The 20,184-nt window shown below is 39.7% G+C and overlaps 1 protein-coding gene across 7 annotated transcripts in view; it reads left to right on the top strand.

The window, feature by feature from the left end:
- DACT1 (dishevelled binding antagonist of beta catenin 1) overlaps positions 1–20,184 on the top strand; it is a 143,890-nt gene that overhangs the window by 16,947 nt on the left and 106,759 nt on the right. Inside the window, exons 5-6 of one of the 7 annotated variants that reach the window (XM_063644568.1) lie at positions 2,853–2,958; positions 5,252–5,464. The exons of 5 other annotated variants lie outside the window; for them this stretch is intronic. In XM_063644568.1, the coding sequence (XP_063500638.1) occupies positions 2,853–2,900 (48 nt within the window). In that variant the 3' untranslated portion in view covers positions 2,901–2,958; positions 5,252–5,464. Of the gene's footprint in view, positions 1–2,852; positions 2,959–5,251; positions 5,465–10,796; positions 10,992–20,184 lie in introns of all 7 variants that reach the window. One more of the 7 variants, XM_063644570.1, reaches the window with a different exon arrangement.

The raw sequence follows: 20,184 nt of genomic DNA, 5'->3' as shown, positions 1-20,184 counted from the left end.
ACTCTAGATCCTTTGCATTATCATATACATTTTAGAATTAGGTTGTCAATTTCTACAAAAAATAAAGGCCTGCCAAACTTTTTATTGGTATCACATAGAGTATGCATTACTATGAGGATATTGCCAGCCTGGGCAATGTAGACCTCAACTCTGTTATAAAGAAAAAGAAAAATTAGCTGGGTGTGGTGGTGTGCACCTGTAGTCCCAGCTACTCTGGAGGCTGAGGTAGGAGGATCACTTGATCCCAGGAGTCCAAGGTTGCAGTAAACTGTGATTGTGCCACTGCATTCCAGCCTGGGTGACAGAGTGAGACCTTGTCTCAAAACAAAACAAAAAAAGGGCTACCTTAACAATGAGTCTTTCATTTTAAGTATGTGATACCTTTCCGTTTATTTGGTTCTTTTTCTAGATCTCCTGGGCTCAAGTGATCCTCCTGCCTCAGCCTTCCAAGTAGGTGGGACTACAGGCATGCCACCACGCCTCGCTACTATTTTTGATTTTTAGTAGAGATGAGGTCTGACTATGTTGCTCAGGCTGGTCTTGAACTCCTGGGCTCAAGTGATCCTCCTGATTTGGCCTCCCAAAGTGCTGGCTTTACAGGTATGAGCCAACATGCCTGGCTGGTCTTTAGTTTTCTTCAGCAATGTTTTGTAGTTTTTAATGTGGAGGTCTTGATCATCTTTTCTTTTTTTGAGACAGTGTCCCACTCAGGCTGAGTGCAGTGACATGATCATGGTTCACTGCAGACTTAACCTCCTGGGCTCAAGTGGTCCTCCCACCTCAGCCTCCCAAGTAGCTGGTACAGGCTTGTGGCACCACACCCAGCTAATTTTTTCATTTCTTTGTAGAGACAAGTTTTCTCCATGTTCCCCAGGCTGGTCTTGAACTCCTGAGCTCAAGTGATCTGCCAGCCTTGGCCTCCCAAAGTGCTAGGATTACGGGTGTGAGCCACCATGCCTGGTCTTATAATTTGAATAGTTTCTATTGATCTATCTTCACCTTCATTTCATCTTTCCTTTGTTATCTCCATTCTGCTATTGAGTGCCTCCAATGAGTTTTTTTTTTTTAAATTTCAGATATTGTATTTTTTCATTCTAAAGTTTCCAAACAGTTCCTTTTTTTTATAGTTTCTATTTCTGTACCAAGAATTTTTGTCTTTTTATTCATTTCAAATGTATTTTCCTTTATCTCATGGAACATAGTTATAATAGCTCCTTTAAGGTCTTTGACAGTTTCAACATTGAGGTTATTTTGGGGTTGGCATGTGTTGATTATTTCTACCTTAAGAATTGGTCACATTTGGCTGGGTGTGGTGGCTCACACCTGTAATCCCAGCACTTTGGGAGGCCAAGATGGGTGGATCATGAGGTCAGGAGATGGAGACCAGCCTGGCTAACATGGTGAAACCCTGTCTCTACTAAAAATACAAAAACAAAATTAGCTGGGCATGGTGGCAGGTGCCTGTAGTCCCAGCTACTCGGGAGGCTGAGGCAGGAGAATGGTGTGAACCCAGGAGGTGGAGCTTGCAGTGAGCCGAGATTGTGCCACTGCACTCCAGCCTGTGCGACAGAGCGAGACTCCGTCTCAAAAAAAAAAAAAAAAGAAAAGAAATTGGTCACATTTTCCTGTTTCTTTGGTTGTCAAGTAATTTTGGATTGCATCCTGCACATTGTCAATGTTATAGTGCATAGTTTCTAAGTCCTTTTATAATCCTTAGAAGAATGTTGATGTTTTTGCTTTAGCAGGCAATCAGTTCAGTTAGGCTGTGACTAAGTTCTGATGATCTTCTGTGGGCACTGGTTTAAATTTTATATTAAATTATATGTCTGTGCTGTGCTGCTTTGGGTCTGTCCTGCACATGCATAGTTCAGGGGTTAGTCTGAGACTTATGCAGGTGGTTCATATCTCAGTTAAATTTTGAAGGCCTTTGCTATACTGGTTTGTGTCTGCTCTGTGCATTCTTGACTCAGATGATAGACTGAGCCTAGGGTTCATACACAGAATTAGGGGACTACTTTCTCTAGTTCTTTCCCCTTTGGAATTTCTCTCACTCACCTGCCCCATCTGGTTAACATTTCCCAGTTTTGGCCAGAAAGACATGTTTCTATTGGAATTTTAGCTATGAATAGGCCACTGGGGCCTGCCCTCAGGATAAAGCTGTATCAGAAAAAAAAAAATGGGAGAAACTCACCAATCTCCCCAAATACACCTGCTTTTATTTACTTTTACAGTCCTCAGGTAGTTTTTTCCTCCCATGTTTTTGTCCAAGTCTTTAGTTGTAATCAGCAGGAGGGATAGGATATTTTGGGCTCACACTGCCCTGGCAGAACCAGAACTCTACTGACCCATTTATTATTATTATTCATATAGATACAATTCAAAGACCCAGCAGAGTCCTGCAGGAGAGCCAGCCATGTACTTCACCCAGATTCCATACCCTACTCTGAAAAACATATGTAGGCTTTCTGTATTCTGGTTTTAAAATACGATGTAATAGCAAGCAAGTCATTAAAAGCAAGGAAATCCTTTATCAATGACAAAGATTGGAACATTAAATTTTATTTTACTTTTTTCTAGGTGCAAACCTTTAATTTGGAGGGTAGAGGAGAACTATATAATCATTTATTCCTATACAATTCTTTCTTTGTGGCTAAGAAAATAACATTCTCTATACATATGTATATTGCCTGAACGGTAGTGTAAAAGTGCCTTTTGTTTCCTTGTGAGTCATTTTGTTGGGTTTCAGAACTGTCACTTTTAGTTATTTATCTTACCATAATATCTCTGACTATAATATAAATACAATATATAATTATGCTTTTGAAAAGGGTTTTTTACTTCTTGGCCCACAGTGGTTATTCTGGAGCTATTACAGCCTATCTGTTAAACATAAGGACTAGCAGCGTGGAACCCGAAGTTGATTCAGAGAATTATTTTAATTTGAAGACGGTTGCCCAGGTAAACAACAGCTGCTTTGGAATCATTACAGCTGAAGTGGTCAATGAATAATTTACTTTTATATTTAGCTATAACAGATGAATATTTCAGGGATACCAAAGTAGGAAGTATTTCTTATCACTAGTTTATCTTGCTGTTATATTTTAAAGGGAATACTATAAATAGATACTAGGATATAAAGTTGCAGAGTTTCTTTGGGAGACATTGATTAACGGTGGGCAAAATCAAAATGATCAGAGTATGAATTTAGTTTTGTAAACATCCCTAAAATATATTTATTTATCAAAATCTTATGCAAAATGAATTATGCCTTTGAACTTGCGCAGGGAGTCTTGCAAGAGCAACTTTTTCCCATGAGATTTTCTTTTAAAATTTATATTCTTTACTTAAGAAGAGGTTGTTCCCACATTTTTGGCATTGTAGTAGGTTCTGGCATTTTATTTTGAACATGGTACCTAGACAGAACCAGGAAATGCAAAGATCTAAATTTTTAAGACTAAGGGGAACTTTTATTTTTCAATTGAAAATAACCTTTTGTTATTACAAACACATTATATGTGTATTGTAGAAAGTACAAATAACATAAGCTATATATATATATGTAAGCTTATACATACATACATATATGTAAGCAAGAATATAAACTCCTTTTTATTTTTCAGGGATGATTCCTGCCACCTCTTTACTGTCTGTTTTCCCATATCCCTTTCCTTTTTTTGTTTTTTTTGAGACGGAGTCTCGCTCTGTCGCCCAGGCTGGAGTGCAGTGGTGCAATCTTGGCTCACTTCAAGCTCCGCCTCCCGGGTTCACACCATTCTCCTGCCTCAGCCTCTCCGAGTAGCTGGGACTACAGGCGCCTGCCACCACGCCTGGCTAATTTTTTGTATTTTTAGTAGAGACGGGGTTTCACCATGGTCTCGATCTCCTGACCTCGTGATCCGCCCGCCTCGGCCTCCCAAAGTGCTGGGATTACAGGTGTGAGCCACCGTGCCCGAATTTTGCCACTTGCTTTTTAAAGTTAAGAATATCTGCTATTTAAATGCATTTCTGTCTTAACTAATATCCAGTCTATGATCACATTTTTCCCAATTGTTTAGAGGAGCTATTAGAAACAAATTTAAAATTCTAAATTAAAAAAATTCATCCAAAAATTAAACATCAAGCTTTGATAACTAAGGATGTTATTTTAAATATTCATTTGATTTGATTTGGGGATTTATTTCATGGGAGGTCTTTGGCAGGCCTAAAAGTTAGTATTGATAATCACATGGTCAATCTGTCACATAGATTGATTCTGATCATGGCTATAGGGTTACCAAAATCACAAATGAACTGCTTGGGTTCTGGTGAATCCAGGGACTGAAAGGAGACATTCTGTCCATAAGTTTCTAATAGAAATGAAAAAATATATAATGAGAGGAAGGTAATAACATTTTTATTTGTAGCATTTTACTTTCTTTCAAATACCTCATGCAACATGTGAATAGGGTTCACCTTGGGAGCAAGTTAGGACCTTTGGAAAGGGCCTAGGTAATTGCTGGCCATTAGAGTGGATCCCATAAATGAGTTTGGAGTTTTGTCCTCCAGATAATATCCCATGTTAGCCAAGAGTTACAGTTCTTCCAAAAGAGCCACAACTAGTTCAAGAGAGAAAGATTCTTTTTCCAGTAACTCATCAATTGACATTTAGAGGAAAGGATTTAGGAGGCTAAAAATATGGCTCATTGCCTAAGACACACAAATTTCACTGTTAAGAAACAAATTTCTGGAAGAACTATTAGATTCAGATAAATGTACCTAATTTTCCTTTTGCCTCCCTACTTAAGTTTTTAAATATAAAAGTAATCTAAACCTATACATTATATAAAATTTAACAAATATACAGAAAATGCAAATCACCGTTTGCTTTCCTAATCAAACAATCATTAGCATTTTGCTCTGGTTTCTCTAAGTATTTTTTCTATGCATATGCCATAGTTACTATCTCATATATATATATGAGATTTATATATTTATACATATATGCTTACACATAAGTACATACCATATGTCCATATGTATGTACATATATGTAAGCATATATGTACACTTATACATACACACATATAATTCCTTATATATGCCACATGTACTGTATGTACATAAACGTATATGCTTGCATTAGTCAAGGATTTTCTCAGATTACTATAGTCTTTCTAATCAGTATTTTGTAGTTGTTACATCCTATTTTATTGCAGTATTCAATGATTTATCCATTCCTCTCTCGATAGAAATTTTTCTCGTTTCTATTTAGGACCCAGTGTCTACTGGCCCACCCACTGACTGGGACTGAGATGCTCCGTGGAGGCTTCTTCCTTCTCTTCCCCACCCATTCTCAGGGCATATCTCCAGGATCCACATTCTGGAACATTCCCTTGGGGGGCCTGATCTCAGGGGTCAAGCTTTGTTTTGGCTCTCTTGCTTGGCCCTACCCCGATGTACTTGACATCTTGAACTTCTTCTTCTTGTAAGTCTGCCTTGCCAGGAATTTGGACTTAAAATCTCCTTTCTTCTCTGCTTCTTTCCAATCCTGTCTGCCTCTTCCCGGCTAGTCCTGGGTTTATAGATCTGTGCTTGAGCCAGAGTGCTAGGCCTTAGCTCACCATTGGATGCAAGGAAAAGGTCACTAAATCTCTAGTTTCTGCCTATAAATAACACTGGGATGAACTTTTTTGGATAAGATTTCCCCCCCATATTAAGGATTATTTTCTAAGAATAGAATCCCAGAAATGGAACTACTGAATGTGATTATTTTTAAGACTGTTAATATTTATTGTTGAATGAATGTAGCTAATATTTATTAACCTTTTCTGAGACATTATCTCATTTAATTCTCACAACAGTCCTATACATGTTCCTATTATGGATAAGGAAATAGAGGGCTGGACATGGTAGCTAACATGTGTAATCCCAGCACTTTGGGAGGCAAAGGTGGGAGGATTGCTTGAGTCCAGGAGTTCAAGACACCAGTCTGGGCAACATAAAGAGACATAAATAAATAAATAAAAAATTAGCCAGGTGTGATGGTGCAAACCTGTGGTCCTGGCAACCGAGGAGGCTGAGGTGGAAGGATTGCTTGGGCCCAGGAGGTCAAGGCTGCAGTGAGCCATGATCATGTCACTGCACTTCAACCTAGGTGACAGAGTGGGATCCTGTCTCAAAAAAAAAAAAAAGAAATAGAAAAATGGGGGTTTGTGTAACACTGCAATTCATTTTTTTGGGCTGTCATCATTTTTCATTATATTTTAAAAGGTATCAATAGAACTTTGTTAATGTGTTTATTTTTGGGGGGGGCAGAGAGTATGGTAACAGGGAAGTTTGGTTAAATAATTTTCTTTCTTTTTTTTTTTTTTTTTTTTTTGAGACGGAGTCTCACTCTGTCGCCCAGGCTGGAGTGCAGTGGCACGATCTCGGCTCACTGCAAGCTCCACCTCCCGGGTTCACGCCATTCTCCTGCCTCAGCCTCTCTGAGTAGCTGGGACTACAGGGGCCCGCCACCACGCCCGGCTAATTTTTTGTATTTTTAGTAGAGATGGGATTTCACCGTGGTCTCGATCTCCTGAACTCGTGATCCGCCCGCCTCGGCCTCCCAAAGTGCTGGGATTACAAGCGTGAGCCACCGCGCCCGGCCAATTTTCTTTCTTTTAAAAAATAGTTGTGATTCTTTTTTTGAGCGTTCGTCATACAAAGATTTTCAGATTTTTTTTTTTTTTTTTTTTTGAGATGGAGTCTCGCTCTGTTGCCCAGGGAGCAGTGCAGTGGTGCGATCTTGGCTCACCACAACCTCCGCCTCCTACGGTCAAGCGATTCTCCTGCCTCAGCTTCCCAAGTACTACAGGGACTACAGGTGCACGCCACTATGCCTGGCTAATTTTTGTATTTTTATTTATTTATTTATTTTTAAAAATTTTATCTATTTATTTTTCTTTTTTGAGATAGAGTCTCCCTCTGTTGCCCAGGCTGGAGTGTAGTGGCGTAATCTTGGCTCACTGCAACCTCCACCTCCCAGGTTCAAGCAATTCTCCTGCCTCAGCCTCCTGAGTAGCTGGGATTACAGGAATGTGCCACCATGCCTGGCTAATTTTTTTGTATTTTTAGTAGAGACGGGGTTTCACCTTATTGGCCAGGCTGGTCTCGAACTCCTAACCTTGTGATCCTCCCACCTTGGCCTCCCAAAGTGCTGGGATTACAGGCATGAGCCACTGCGCCCAGCCGATTTTTGTATTTTTAATAGAGACGGGGTTTCGCTATGTGGCTAGGCTGGTCTCAAATTCCTGACCTTGTGATCCTCCTGCCTCGGTCTCCCAAAGTGCTGGGATTATAGGTGTGAACCACCGCGCCTGGCCGAATTTCAGATTCATAAACAAAATCAGTTTAATACTGAAGGATAAACAGCAGGGCTCGTTGTGGACTCATTCATCCAATATTTCAGCACCTACCTGTTCGGTGCTACTGTGTAGCACTGTGTTAGGAGCTGTGTGGATACTGCACTAGAACAAAGCTTTACAAGGGGAGAGGCTCTGCTTTGTTCAGTGCTGCATTTCCAGAGCCAGGATAGTGCTTGGCACACAGTGAATATTCAGGAAATCATTTCAGAATGAATGAAAATATGGTCATGCACTGTTTTTACCAGTTACAGTGAGTTCAGCTGTGGGTGACAGAAACCCCTAAATTACGATGGCTTAAACTGGATGTAAGTTTGTTTTTCACATGAAATAAATCTAGAAAAAAGCAGTCCTGACTGCCAAGGAAGGTTCCTGATACCACCAGGGCCCAGTTTCCTCCTGTCTTATTGCCCTGGATTTCTTGGCATATAATTTTTACTTCAGGGTCTCAGCTTTCTGTGTGAGCTCCAGCCATCACGTCAACATTTCCAAGGAAAAGAAGAAGAGCATGCATCCTGTTTTTCACAGCACTTCCTGGAGGTTGCACACAACTCTTTTACTTACGTCTCATTGGCCACGACTTAGTTACATTGTCACATCTAGCTGCAGCAAGGTTAGGAAATGTGAACTTTATTATGGGTGGCCATGTGCCCCAAGTAAAATCAGGAGTTCTATTTATCTGGAGGAAATAAATAATCTATTTGGGAACAACTCGCAGCATCTCTTGGTAATGAGCTTAAATCTTAGGAGGTGAAATTATAACACATTAAATTTTAAGTAACCACATAAAACTGTATATTATTGAAATCAAACAAGTAGTACAGGTGATAGGAAGCACAGAGAGAGAAGATCCTTACAAAATTTTGGTTGATTAACTGCAGGAATATAGTGAAGGGCAGTATCACAGTTTAGGGGGTGAACCAGATACACATAGAGGAGTGGGGAGAATTGGAGTCCAGTCCAAAGGCTACAGATGTTTTATATTAGATAGAGGTGGTAAAAATACAAAAAAAATGCACAATGATTAAGAATAAAATTCAATCTGCTTTTGATCATCAAGAAAAGGTCATAGTAATAGTTTTAAAATCAATATATTTTATTTAAAAAGACTTTTACCACCTTTAAAGAAATCTTTAAAGCCGTGTTACTTAGATTTCCCCCTGCAAGCCTCCTGTGGTTCTGCTGTGTTTAATCGGTGGTTCACCAAGGCTGTAGTTTACTCTATAAGGCTCTTCTATTCTCTTGCAGGGCACAGAGCACTCAAGGGACTCTTGTGGCCAATGGAGGTTTCCCTTAGAGTTGGGAAACTATAGTGCCCCTGTTCTATAACTGCTGTCTCAAAAACACGTAGCATAAAAAAGGGAGGAGTGAAAATTTGGTCCACTTATTTAGAGGCTGAATTTCTTTCTCTTAACTTACTAGTTTAAAAATTATATATAGAGTACACATACATTAAATAATTAGAAAATAAAGGTAAACATAAAGAAAAAATAACCTGTAATCTCCAGAGATGGCCTCTGTTAATATTTTGATGTAAGCTCTTCCAGACCTTTTAGTGCCTTTTTATAAATACATTCACTTAAACATTGATTTAAAAAATACTGTCAAATTACTGTCTTATAATCTGCATTTTAAATTTAACGATCTAGTGTGAACTTTTTTTGACCAATAAATCTAATCGCGTCATCATTTCAAATGGCTGCATAATATTTTATTGGGAGGATGTCAAAGACCGATTTCTAGTGGCAGGAAATATGTCTGCAGTACTTCTTTTATCAGGAATTTAGGAGAGCTGCTAACTCACAGGAGCTGAGTGGGAGCAGAAGGCTTGAAACAAGGTCATCAGAAAAGGTTAGTTGCACAGTTGCCCCAGGCTGAGAGACTGAATCTAATACCTGGACAACTGGTTACTCCCAAAGGAGGCTGTCTGGAGATGTGGCTGTCAGCATGGATGGGTATCTCTCATAGCCTGTGGCTCCCCCAGTAAGCCCAGGTGAGGGCCTCTTTAAAAGCAGATGGCTCTGGAGAAATCACCTCAGGCCAGCAGCTGGTGTTCTGTAAACAGCCCTCATCTGCCAGATCCTTGCCTTTTCTCCAGTTGGTGTTAGAGACTAAGAGCTCTGTCAAAGTAGGTGTAGTTTTAAAACTTCTTTAGCTGCTACATCATCCCCCAGTAACCTCACCCCTTCACCCCAGCATTGTTCACATTCTGCTACCGATATTTGATTTACATAGAAAGCAATTACTTCATGAGCTGGGTATGTGCAGTGCTTAAGTCTTCTCACTCAGGAGCCTTTAGAAATAAAACTCAGATTAGGTAACAGCTAGGGCAGGATCATTGAGAACATTTTTTAACAGTGACATAATGACTTTCCTCAGTTATTTTCCCATTGTTTGAAAGGAATCATTATCTCTCTGTGAAACCACATTTGACATTGAGGCTTCAGTGAATTTCTGAAAGGCTGGCCCTTCCATCTGAATGGTAAGAGACTACCTGCCTTCTGATAATGGGCTCTGCACCATCAGGGTGCAGAATGGATGCTGGGTGCTTGCAGGCTGCCCTGATGTTATCCATCAAGGGTACATATCTTACAATGTGTGAACTATATCTGATACAGATTTTGCTCGACAAGAATAAACTTATTCTTACTTGAGGATAAATGACCGCAGGGATCATTGGCTTTTAAGTGTCATAATTTTTTATGTCATTTTGAAAAAAGTGGGGGCTGCAGTAAACCACTTAGTATTATATTTCCATTTTCTGGATAATGGATTAGGTGTAATGTTCCAGCAAAAGTGGGTAGGCCTACAGAGGGGAGGCTAGAAATAGAACAGGATACAAAATATGTACAACAAAATTTCCCAAGAAAGTCAAGTTAGCTTTCCTCTGATATGACCAAATATTAAAATATAAGGTGAATGCTTAGGAGAAGGGTTCATGATTGATGGGGTACTAAATTTAAAAAAAACCTGATTAAGTTCTTAAGGGACCCTAAAATGGGAATTTGGAAAAGGCAAGGGTAGTCAGAATAGCAGAGATGAGGGCTGGATAGTAAACAGTAACCTGGGGAAGTAATTAAAGATAAAAACAGAAGAATTCAACAGGGGAATGCTGAGATGTGTACTTGAGAAAAAAAAAGACAGTAAGAAAGGGACATAACCATGCATATAATCTTTATATAGTATGGAAATACGATATTTTAAAATTCTGACTTAGGTTTTCAACTAGGAAAGCAGGAGTTTTATTAGGATTCATAAATTCCAAATAAGAAGAAGAGTCAATTTTACGATTTTTGATAAAGGGGAAATGAAAACCTGCCTCATGTTTCTAGTGGACAATCTTTTTGAGGTAGGTTTCCTGGAAGATATTCCTCCTGTACGAGTAGCTCTCTCTCTCTTTTTTTTTTTTTTTAGGTGAACTAAGGTCAAAACCATGGCCATTGCGCTAGCTGTCCAAGGATGCTGGTGTTCAGAGAAACAAAATACTCTGAGAAGCAAATGGGGAAATAGAGAACCACAAAACACTTTGGGGAAGGTCACACTGGCAAATATTGGCATAGCAAATTGCTTCATAATGTAGGTATTGCTGAAGAATTCAGTGACCCCAGGGTAAGTTGTGGATTGATTGGCAGGCGTCCAGTGAATAGCTTGTTTTAGGGTTATACATTTGATGTTGTCACTTTATATTTTTCTCAGCCTCCATTTCTATACCTGTAAAATAATGGCTTTGGAGCAGATGATCATGATTTTAGCAAAGACTGGGGAGTGGCTAGAGCTGTGCTGTTGGGGGTGTAGAGTGTTATTATCTAAGACAATAATGGACCAATCATCCAGGTAGAGCTAGCTAGGAGTATAAAAATCTACAGGAGTCTTGAAGCTTAAGTGGTGATGGGTCAATGGTGGAAGAGGGAACTTCTAGCACATGGTCTTTGAACATAGTCAAATGGCCAATGCTTTGGCATTTTGCTTTTAAGGCCTTCTTTCTGCCTGGCTCTGGACCTGAGCCTTGTCAGTCTTATAACAGCCATGTCTGGGAGCAGTTGTTAAACACAGATGTATTTGTGAGAAGTCTGCAAGTATCAAAAAAACAGTGGTGACAACTTAAGCAAAATCGGGGAACTTATTATTAGGAGACAGGAGTGGCTTGGGACCTTGGGAACCAACTAGAACCAAAGACTGGAAGCCTGTTGGAACTTTCCATCTCTAGTCTTGGTTCCTGTCTGTGTCTCTGCCAGATCTGTTAGGCATAACCTTATTCTAGTCAGCACTATCAGAACACAGTTGGAATACAGTATCCAGGCCCGGTCTTCACATCCTGAAGGGAAACATGAAGGCCGTTTAAAGGAGAGCCATAAAATGACTAAAACCTAAAAAAGAAAAAAAAAATTACGTCAGAGAGGAGATGCTAGAGGGCTGGAGATAATTCATTGAGAAAAATCTGCTATTGGTGCATAAAACAGTCTTAATTAGATGATGGATTATTAGTGTAAGAAGATGATGGCCAACTGTTCTTTGTTTTCACTAAGGATACACCAAGAGGGAAGAGGTATTTGTGCACAGCAAAAGGGAGTCAGGCTAGATGAAAGTAAAGAGGTGATGGCAGTGGTGACTGTGGCATTATGATGGCTTTCAGGAGAAAGCTGAGGCCTCTCCTGCAACCACTTAACAGACAGGTAACTTGTGTCTCTCTGGAATGATGTCCACTCTGTCTTCAGGCAGGAGGATGGCCTAGAAGGGCCTGTCAACCCTTCTTAATTTTAGGGGCAGGTATTTGGTTGGGTCATAGCAGCTCTTAATTTTTTCTGGTGAAGCAGAAAAACCAGAGCTTCTTAGGCTCTTTGGTGTTTTCTCAGGCTTATATTGTACTATATTGTACCATTAAGTAACTTTCTACCTTTCTGGCCACTCATCTCAGGTTTCAGTGTTTAGCTGACAAAGTGCATTCATGTTTTATTTGCAGGTTTGGAACATATTTGTTGCTGGTTATTTAGAAAATTATTAAATATGATGTTCATGTTGTTTTTTGCTTTCAAGGCATCCAGTGGCTATTTGAGAGAAATGAGACTGAAATGCTTATTTATTTTGCTTTCAATTGCATGATTTGACTTTTCAAATAAAAATAATTAACAGATCCCCTCCAATTACAAAAGAAAAGTAATTAATCCCTCCTCCTCCTCCTTAATTGCTTTAAACTCAACATTTATCTCATTTAGGTACATGTGACTCAAGTATTGAAAGCTGCTCAGCTCATAATGTGAGGAGGGAAGGAAGAGTAACATTTTGTAATGAAATCCTCAAAAGTAGCTCTAAATATTGCTGCCTTATGTCTTAAATGACATACTTCATATGATAGAAAAAAGCCAGTGAAAAGTTTGATCTAGTATTTATCAGGTAAAAATGGCTTCAGAAGTTTCCCAGCTAAATATACTATGGCAGAAAAATTATAATGAAAGAGCAGAAGTGTTGCTATGGGTGTTTATTCCCTAGAAAGCCATTAGAATAAAAGTCATCCTCACTTTTTGCTGGCCTCTCTCTGGTGCATTAATGTCACTCTCAAGTCCCTCTCTGAGATGGTGGTGTTTCTGACCAGCCAGAAGTAGTTTTAGTGATGAACAGATTATTTTCTGAAAAAAATGAAGTTGTCACTAAAAATAAGGCCTCTGAATAAAAGAAACTATTTGTATCTGATAATGACACACACATTTTGACACCTATACACTGTTTTGCTTCCAGATAGATGTCCATTTAAGTCACCCTATAATGCCTTCCCCCACATACTACTGATTTTCCCATTATATTTCCTAATGATGGAAATTTCATATCTAAAGTTATTATGGCCCCAATTGTTATACTCAGTATGGTTTTATTTTTATATATTAGGTTTGGGTGAAATTATAAAGAATGTGGGTTCAGAAGTGTGCTAGCCTTCTGCAGTACCCATCACTCAGGTGAGAGGTACCTTTGGAGAGGGTGTGCTGCCTAAAGCCACACGCCACTGAGTAAGATGACAGTGGACAGGTGAGGCTCGAGGGGTCTGGGCTGCTGGGAAGGGCTTGTGCATCCAGGAGCCGGGTGCGTGTGGTGGGAATGGGAAGGGGGAGTAGAGGTGTCTCCTCCGTGAGGGCGGGCAGGCAGTGAAAGGCCAGAAAAACGCCCAGAGAGCACAAGTCAGACCTTCTTTTTTGGAGGAACCACTGAGATGATTGTTGGGGACCTGACTGCATACAGAGCTGTGTCTACCCTATGAACCTTCACTTCGACTGACCCTGAAGTCCTTTAGAAATGTTGGCACTCTCATTAGACGGGCTGTTTCATCCTGATTTCACATTCTCCCTATGTGTTAGTCTTGAAACCATTATGTTTCTCCTGTTTTTCTTATGAAAACGTTCCTTGACTGGACAATGTTGTTTTAGCCAATAGCCCAAGGCAAAAGCTGAGTGCCAGGCTTTCTGTTTATCCAGCCTTGCAACCCTCGGGTGCAGGCAACGCTCGCTCTCTCCCTTACTGTGTTAGTCTGCTTTCAGTTAGATGCCTTCCCAAATCTAAGAGTAAAGGTCTTTGGATAGCAACACCAGTTGTATGTGAAGCAACTGGATAGGGTTATGAATCCTCATGTGGCTCTTCCACATTCAGTGAGAGAAAAGCATTCAGGTTCACTTGGACAAAGCTGGCTCACCACTTTACAGTTTGGATGGCATTTATTCCCTGAATTGGTTAAAAGTAGAAGTCTCTAAGAAGATTAATCTACTCTGCAGAGATTTTTACACCAAATAGAAATGCACCCTTTTTTGGTCTTTCTCTTAACAGAGAAAATGAGACAGCTGTCACCTGGCCATTGAAAAGATATAACTTTTCATTAAAGTTGTCTGGATATATACATTGCCCAAGTTCTCCCAAGTCCTACCACTCAACCATGTCTGCAATGGTCGTGTTCCTTGTCAGCTCGGGGGGCTTTGAGCCTTGAGGATACAGAGTAGAGTAGGAACGGGAGTGGGTGTGTGGGTGAAGATGACTGGAACTTTAATCTCTTCCTGAGGTCTGTTTTTGAATTTGCCAAAGATAGAGGACAAAGCTTTCAGAGTGAGAACAGTGGTGGAGGGAAAGAGCATCTTTTTAAAGAGGTGTTGAGATGATGGGGTCATATGGCTTCAGGAAGGCCAAGGACTTGTTGCTAAAGGTAGGGGCAGTGTCATCGGGGCCACTTGTGGGTGGATGAGGAGTGAGCCTGCCAGCCCAGGGATAAAAGCAACATGAATTAATGAGGCTTCTGAGAATCCTCAGCAATTGGACTGACCCCTGCTGCCTGGCTTCCCAGAGTGGGTTCCGAGCACAGTGTGGCCTCACATTCTAAGTAGCTGACAGCAGGAGGTCCTGATATGGAGTAGTGGAGGAAGGGTTTGCCAGAAGAGGAGCCTGAGAAAGTCTCAATCCCCAGGCTTTGGAATAAGTAGAAGAAAGCCTTACTACCCTAAATAGTGACAGCTGGAAATCACGAGGGAGCATTCTGTTTGGGAGTCATGACCTTTCCCGTCACATTTCTGCATTCTGGCAGGCTGTTGGAGAGATCTGTGTGACAGCCTCACCTTTCAGCACGCCTCAGTCACACCAGGGAGACAGCAGGAGTGAGGAGGAAGGAGAGAGAAGAGAGCTTGCGCCTGCTTCCTAACCAGTTCCTTCTCTCTGGGTCAGGACCAGGTTACAGAGGTCACCAGTCATGTGGTAACATCCTGATGATAAGGTGGAAAGTCTCTCCTCTACTCCCTTGAGTGTGGTATTTGCATGGGCCATTAAAGAAGGGATGTTGATCTCGCCTGGGCCATGGTCCACACACGCATCTCAGCCCCCTGCCAACCCCCTCAGCAAAGGCACCTGGCTTAGAATCTAGACATTCACAGTGGGGAACTCTTGATTTTTAATTATGCAGGAAACCACTTTATCTTTTTAAAATGATAAATCACTTAGGAGAAGCAGACACAATCGTGTCTTTTCAGGATTGTTTAGGAGATTTGGAGGTAGAAATATGATGGATTGGATTTGAATTCACTTAGTGCTGACTAAGATAAATTGTCACTAAAATCATAAGGCTGCATATTTTCACAGTCAAGCCCATTTCACTTTTAAAACTAGCTACTCTCTATAGGCTTCTTGTCAGCAACAGGGAAGGAATGGGATAATAATTATCAGATTAGAAGAACACCATTAAAATCACTAAGGTGGTCTGTTTGCCTGGTTGAAATATTTGGTTAGGCGGCTCATCTCATTGCTTCCTGCAGTTGCAGCAAGAAGTGTGAGGAAATATCCCTGAGGCCACCGTTAGAATGAAACTTATGCATTCCTGTCATAGCAAGCACCATGATGTTCCACAATAAATTGAAAGCAATTGTCTGTTCACATCATTACAAATAAAAAACATTTCTGATTCATCTTAATAATACCCAGATAAAAACAATGAACTTGCTCTGGGCAAAATTTTCCTAAAGATTATATATTCATAATTACTTATATATATGGATAACCTTTGAAATAATACACACGAAACTGGTAACTTTGAATGTCTCTGAAGGGAATCTGGATGATTAGGAGAGTGGGCTATTATTATTTAGATTACAATGTAAAAGCTACTCATTAAAATATTAGCTGTTAATATTAAAAACATTCCTTTTAAATATCTTTTTTCTTTATTGAAAAGGGGACACATGCTGGCTGATTTGCTTTTTCTGTTAAGTATGTGATGGACTCATAGTATACATTCACCTGCCCTGGGTTGTAATAAAGACAGATACAAAGACATAGACACAGACATTACTGCAAAATCGTAACAGAAAGCAAAATTCATCATGGTAATTGTCCCACCACATCATTGGCTGGAGGCTGATAATGGTTGTTAATTTAAATATAAATTTAAGATAAACTGTCTTTTATAATTCATCTTATAAATATAGTATCTGTTTAGAGTAGAACATTTAGAAATGCTGATAAACAGAAGAAAAATCACCTATAATCTAACCACTCTGAGATCGTTGTGACTAACCTTTCAAAATATATCCATATATATCTGTATAGGCCCCTTTTCTATGTTAATCTGTTCTATATTTGGCTGTGTCCATGCATGTGCATATGGGATGCTGCCAACTAATTTCCCTCCAAGAGCCAGGCAGATAACATAAACGTGTCAAATCAGCTGGATATAAGGTGAATTGGAGAATGATGAGTATTATGCTAACCTGCAGAGCTTATACTTTGCCTAAAGATATCTCAAAGTTTCAGTAATATGTGGCCAAATATAACAATGTAGGCAGGATTTAGCTTGGGGCCACCAGCTGATTTCACAGGAGGTAACCAAGGTTATTATTTTCTTCTGTATCCTTTCAGAGATATTCTGTGTGAGTGTATGTGTATATTTTAGATGTGTGCACTCACACAAATTCATTCTCTCCTCACCTTCTGGCTCTTTTTGTTAAGCAAATGATAGCATGCCATTTGCAATTTTACCTCTGAGACTGAGACTGAGTCAAATATTTTGGCTGACAGTTTATTGTACTGTCTGCGTTATCACTTATTACCTCCCTCCTGATCATCTTGTAGGTTCTTCTTGGTCCAACTCAGAGAATGTAGGGATTCTTTCCCACTACAGTATGTTTGCATTTCCTTTTAGTGAAAAATCTCTTCCTACTTTAAACCTTATGCAATTCCCTACCCTCTTCTCTTAACTTTAAACCATGTCAATTTCCTTTTACTTTCTTTCCCCGACTTGTTAGTATTTTAATCACCTAACAGTTATGATTATCTTCAGATTCCACTAGCATTTTATTATGCATGCTGCAAGAATCATAATAGATATTAAGTAAGATTGACCCTGAGCTTGACCTGTGGGTCATCCTATTACAGTCAACCACCTTCTCCAAATTGAACGCCATGTCATCTATCATCGTACTTTCTAAAGTCTCTTGCCAATGGTTTTAGCTGTGATGAGCTGCTTTCAGTATCAACCATCTGCTACCAACTCCTATCTAGCAATATAACACATTTAATGAAGAATCTCGTTCAACTAATAAGATTATTAGGCAAGATTCTGTTGACAGTGCACACATTGGCAGCTTTTCTTGAGTGCTTTTTAAAAGAATTGCTTTGGCTGCAGATAAAGTGGCGCTTTTCCCCAAGGTGTGTAGAGTTAACAAAGAATAGTGAAAATAGCAGAGTTTAAATCTTGACTTTATTGATGGATGATCTTGGTAGGCATCTAATTATGGAGCCTTGATTTCTTCATTATAAAACTGGTCTAATAATATCCATTCCAGTTATGTCACAGGGTTATTGGAATAATGTTACAAAACGAATGCAAAATCACCTTATCGAATGCTATCTGAAAAGATTCTTTTCCACTTCAGGGCTACTCAATAATCAACTGAGAAAATAGGATAGCAGTGGATTTATATTTACGCTGTTTAAAAACCACAATTCCCCTCCAAACCTCCCTACTCTTCTTCAACCTTTCCCTTAGTACTCCTTATTCAGCACCTGAATTTGATTCTGACTTCTTGGAGGCTCTGGTCCAAGGTTCTCTGCTTCCAAAATCTTCACTTTTAGCCTTTCACACCTGCACTGAAGACGTTAGGCTCACTTCTTCATTCTGGTGTATATTTCCACCTATGCCCTGCTTCTTTTTTTAAATCTCCTCCCTGAAGTTGCTCCATTGCTCCTTTGTTTTTGAGACAGGGTCTGACTTTTTTGCCCTGGCTGGAGTGCCTTGGCATGATCTCAGCTCAGTATAACCTCTGCCTCCTGAGTTTAAACCATCCTCCCACCTCAGCCTCCCAAGTAGCTGGGACTACAGTGAACATCACCACACCTGGCTAATTTTTGTATTTTTTGTAAAGAAGGGGGGTTTCACCATGTTGCACAGGATTGTCTTGAACTCCTGAGCTCAAACAGTCTGCCTGCCTAGGCCTCACAAAGTGCTGGGATTACAGGTGTGAGCCCTGGCACCCGGCTGCTGGTCCATCTTTTTAGGGTATATTTTTTCTTCTCAGTCGGCTCCTTCTCTCCTACGCGTGTGCCCATGTTTCTTTTTCTAAAATCCTTCCCTTAGTGCAGCTGTTTCTTTAAGGCTACCACTCATCCCATCTCTCTCCTCCACACCACCAGATATCTGCTCCTTCTATTCCCTTCTCACTCACTTTGCCCTTAGTTTCTTGCAGTCACATCCCCCCTCCCCATACTACCCTGAATGGGGTAGCTGAATCTGATGCATTAAAGGTCACTTTCTGATAACTAAATCTACTGATGTTTACTCAGCTCTCATTTTTCTTGAGTTTCCTACAACTTTTAACATGATTAGTAATAAAACATAATTCTGTTTTTATTCCCACCTTCCCAGTCAAGTTTCTCTTTTTCTTGCTCCTCCAATTCAGGTGTTCTTCAAGGTTCTGTCCCCAAATCTTGATGATCTCATCAAGTCTCACATCTTTTGTGGATAATCACCAAATACCCAGGTCATATCCCAACTGTAGTCCCAATTTTGAGGCCTTCCTTACCAATAGCTGGCAGGGTACCTCTACATGAAGGTCATGATGAAGATGTTCAACCTTAATATTTCAGCTGAACTTACCATCTTCTCCTCAAAGCTGGTCTGTACACTTGATATCCCTATTTCCGTTCAGATAACTTTTCCTGTAAATTGACAATTACTTCTAAATTGCAAAATAAACTGGACCCCAGGACTCTAGGCTGTCGAAGAACTGGGTGAAAAGCAAATCAGGAGAACTATTAGAGTAATAGCAATCAGAGTGAAATTAACATGAACTACAAGAGAAAGCCAGGCAGGGGAACAGGAAATCAACATCAAGCATTTTGCTTAGGAATCAGATGACCAGTACTGTTCAATATGCCAGTGTTTGTATTTCTAGTCTTCCTTCAAGGCTCCTGCCCATCAGATACGAAGACTGGGCCCTCACTGCAGTTCACTGTTTAAGAACTACTGTATGATAACAATATCTCTTTAGACTATCTAATTCCTTATTCTCAGTTTTTAAATTTATACATTCTTCATTTTTTTTTCATCTCACTGTGAAATCTTTTCAACATACAGAGAAGTATAGATGAGATAACAAATACTTCATTATCATCAAACGCTTAACCATTTGGTCATGTTTGCTTCAGCTATTTATAAAACACTTCATCTTGACATAATTTTAAATTTTGAAAAGCTGCAAAAATAATACACAGTTGGCATATGTCCTTCACCCAGCTTTCTCAAATATTAACACCTTATGTAACCACAGCACAATGATCAAAACGAGGACGTTAATGTTGATACAATTCTTTTAACTAACTGGCAGACCTTACTCATGTGTCACTAATTGTCCCACTAATGTCTTTTTTTCTGGGCCAAGATCCTACCTTGCACCTGGGACAGTTCCTCAAGTCTTCTTTTATTTTTTATGACGGGACATTTTGGAAAAGGACTGGCCTGTGATTTTGTGGAATGTCTCTCAATTTGGATTTGTCTAGTATTTTCTCATGTTTAAATTCAAGTTATGCATTTTTAGCAAGGATACCACAGAAGTGATTTTGTGCCTTTTCCAGTATATCATATCAGGAAGTACTCAATGTCAACATGTTCCATTACAAAGTGATGTTCACTTTGATCACTTGGCTAAGGTTTCTCCAATGTAAAGTTACTCTTTTCCTCTTTGTAGTTAGTAAGTATTAATAATTTCTCATTCAGAAATACTTTGAGACTATGCAAGTATACTGTTTTTTATTATAATTTTATGTACTAATTTTAATATGGATTCTTGCC

This window comes from Symphalangus syndactylus, chromosome 8, assembly GCF_028878055.3.
Source record: "Symphalangus syndactylus isolate Jambi chromosome 8, NHGRI_mSymSyn1-v2.1_pri, whole genome shotgun sequence".
Lineage (NCBI taxonomy): Eukaryota > Metazoa > Chordata > Mammalia > Primates > Hylobatidae > Symphalangus > Symphalangus syndactylus.
Note: the sequence above shows the minus strand (reverse complement) of the source record. Positions and strands in the feature narration are given on the sequence as shown.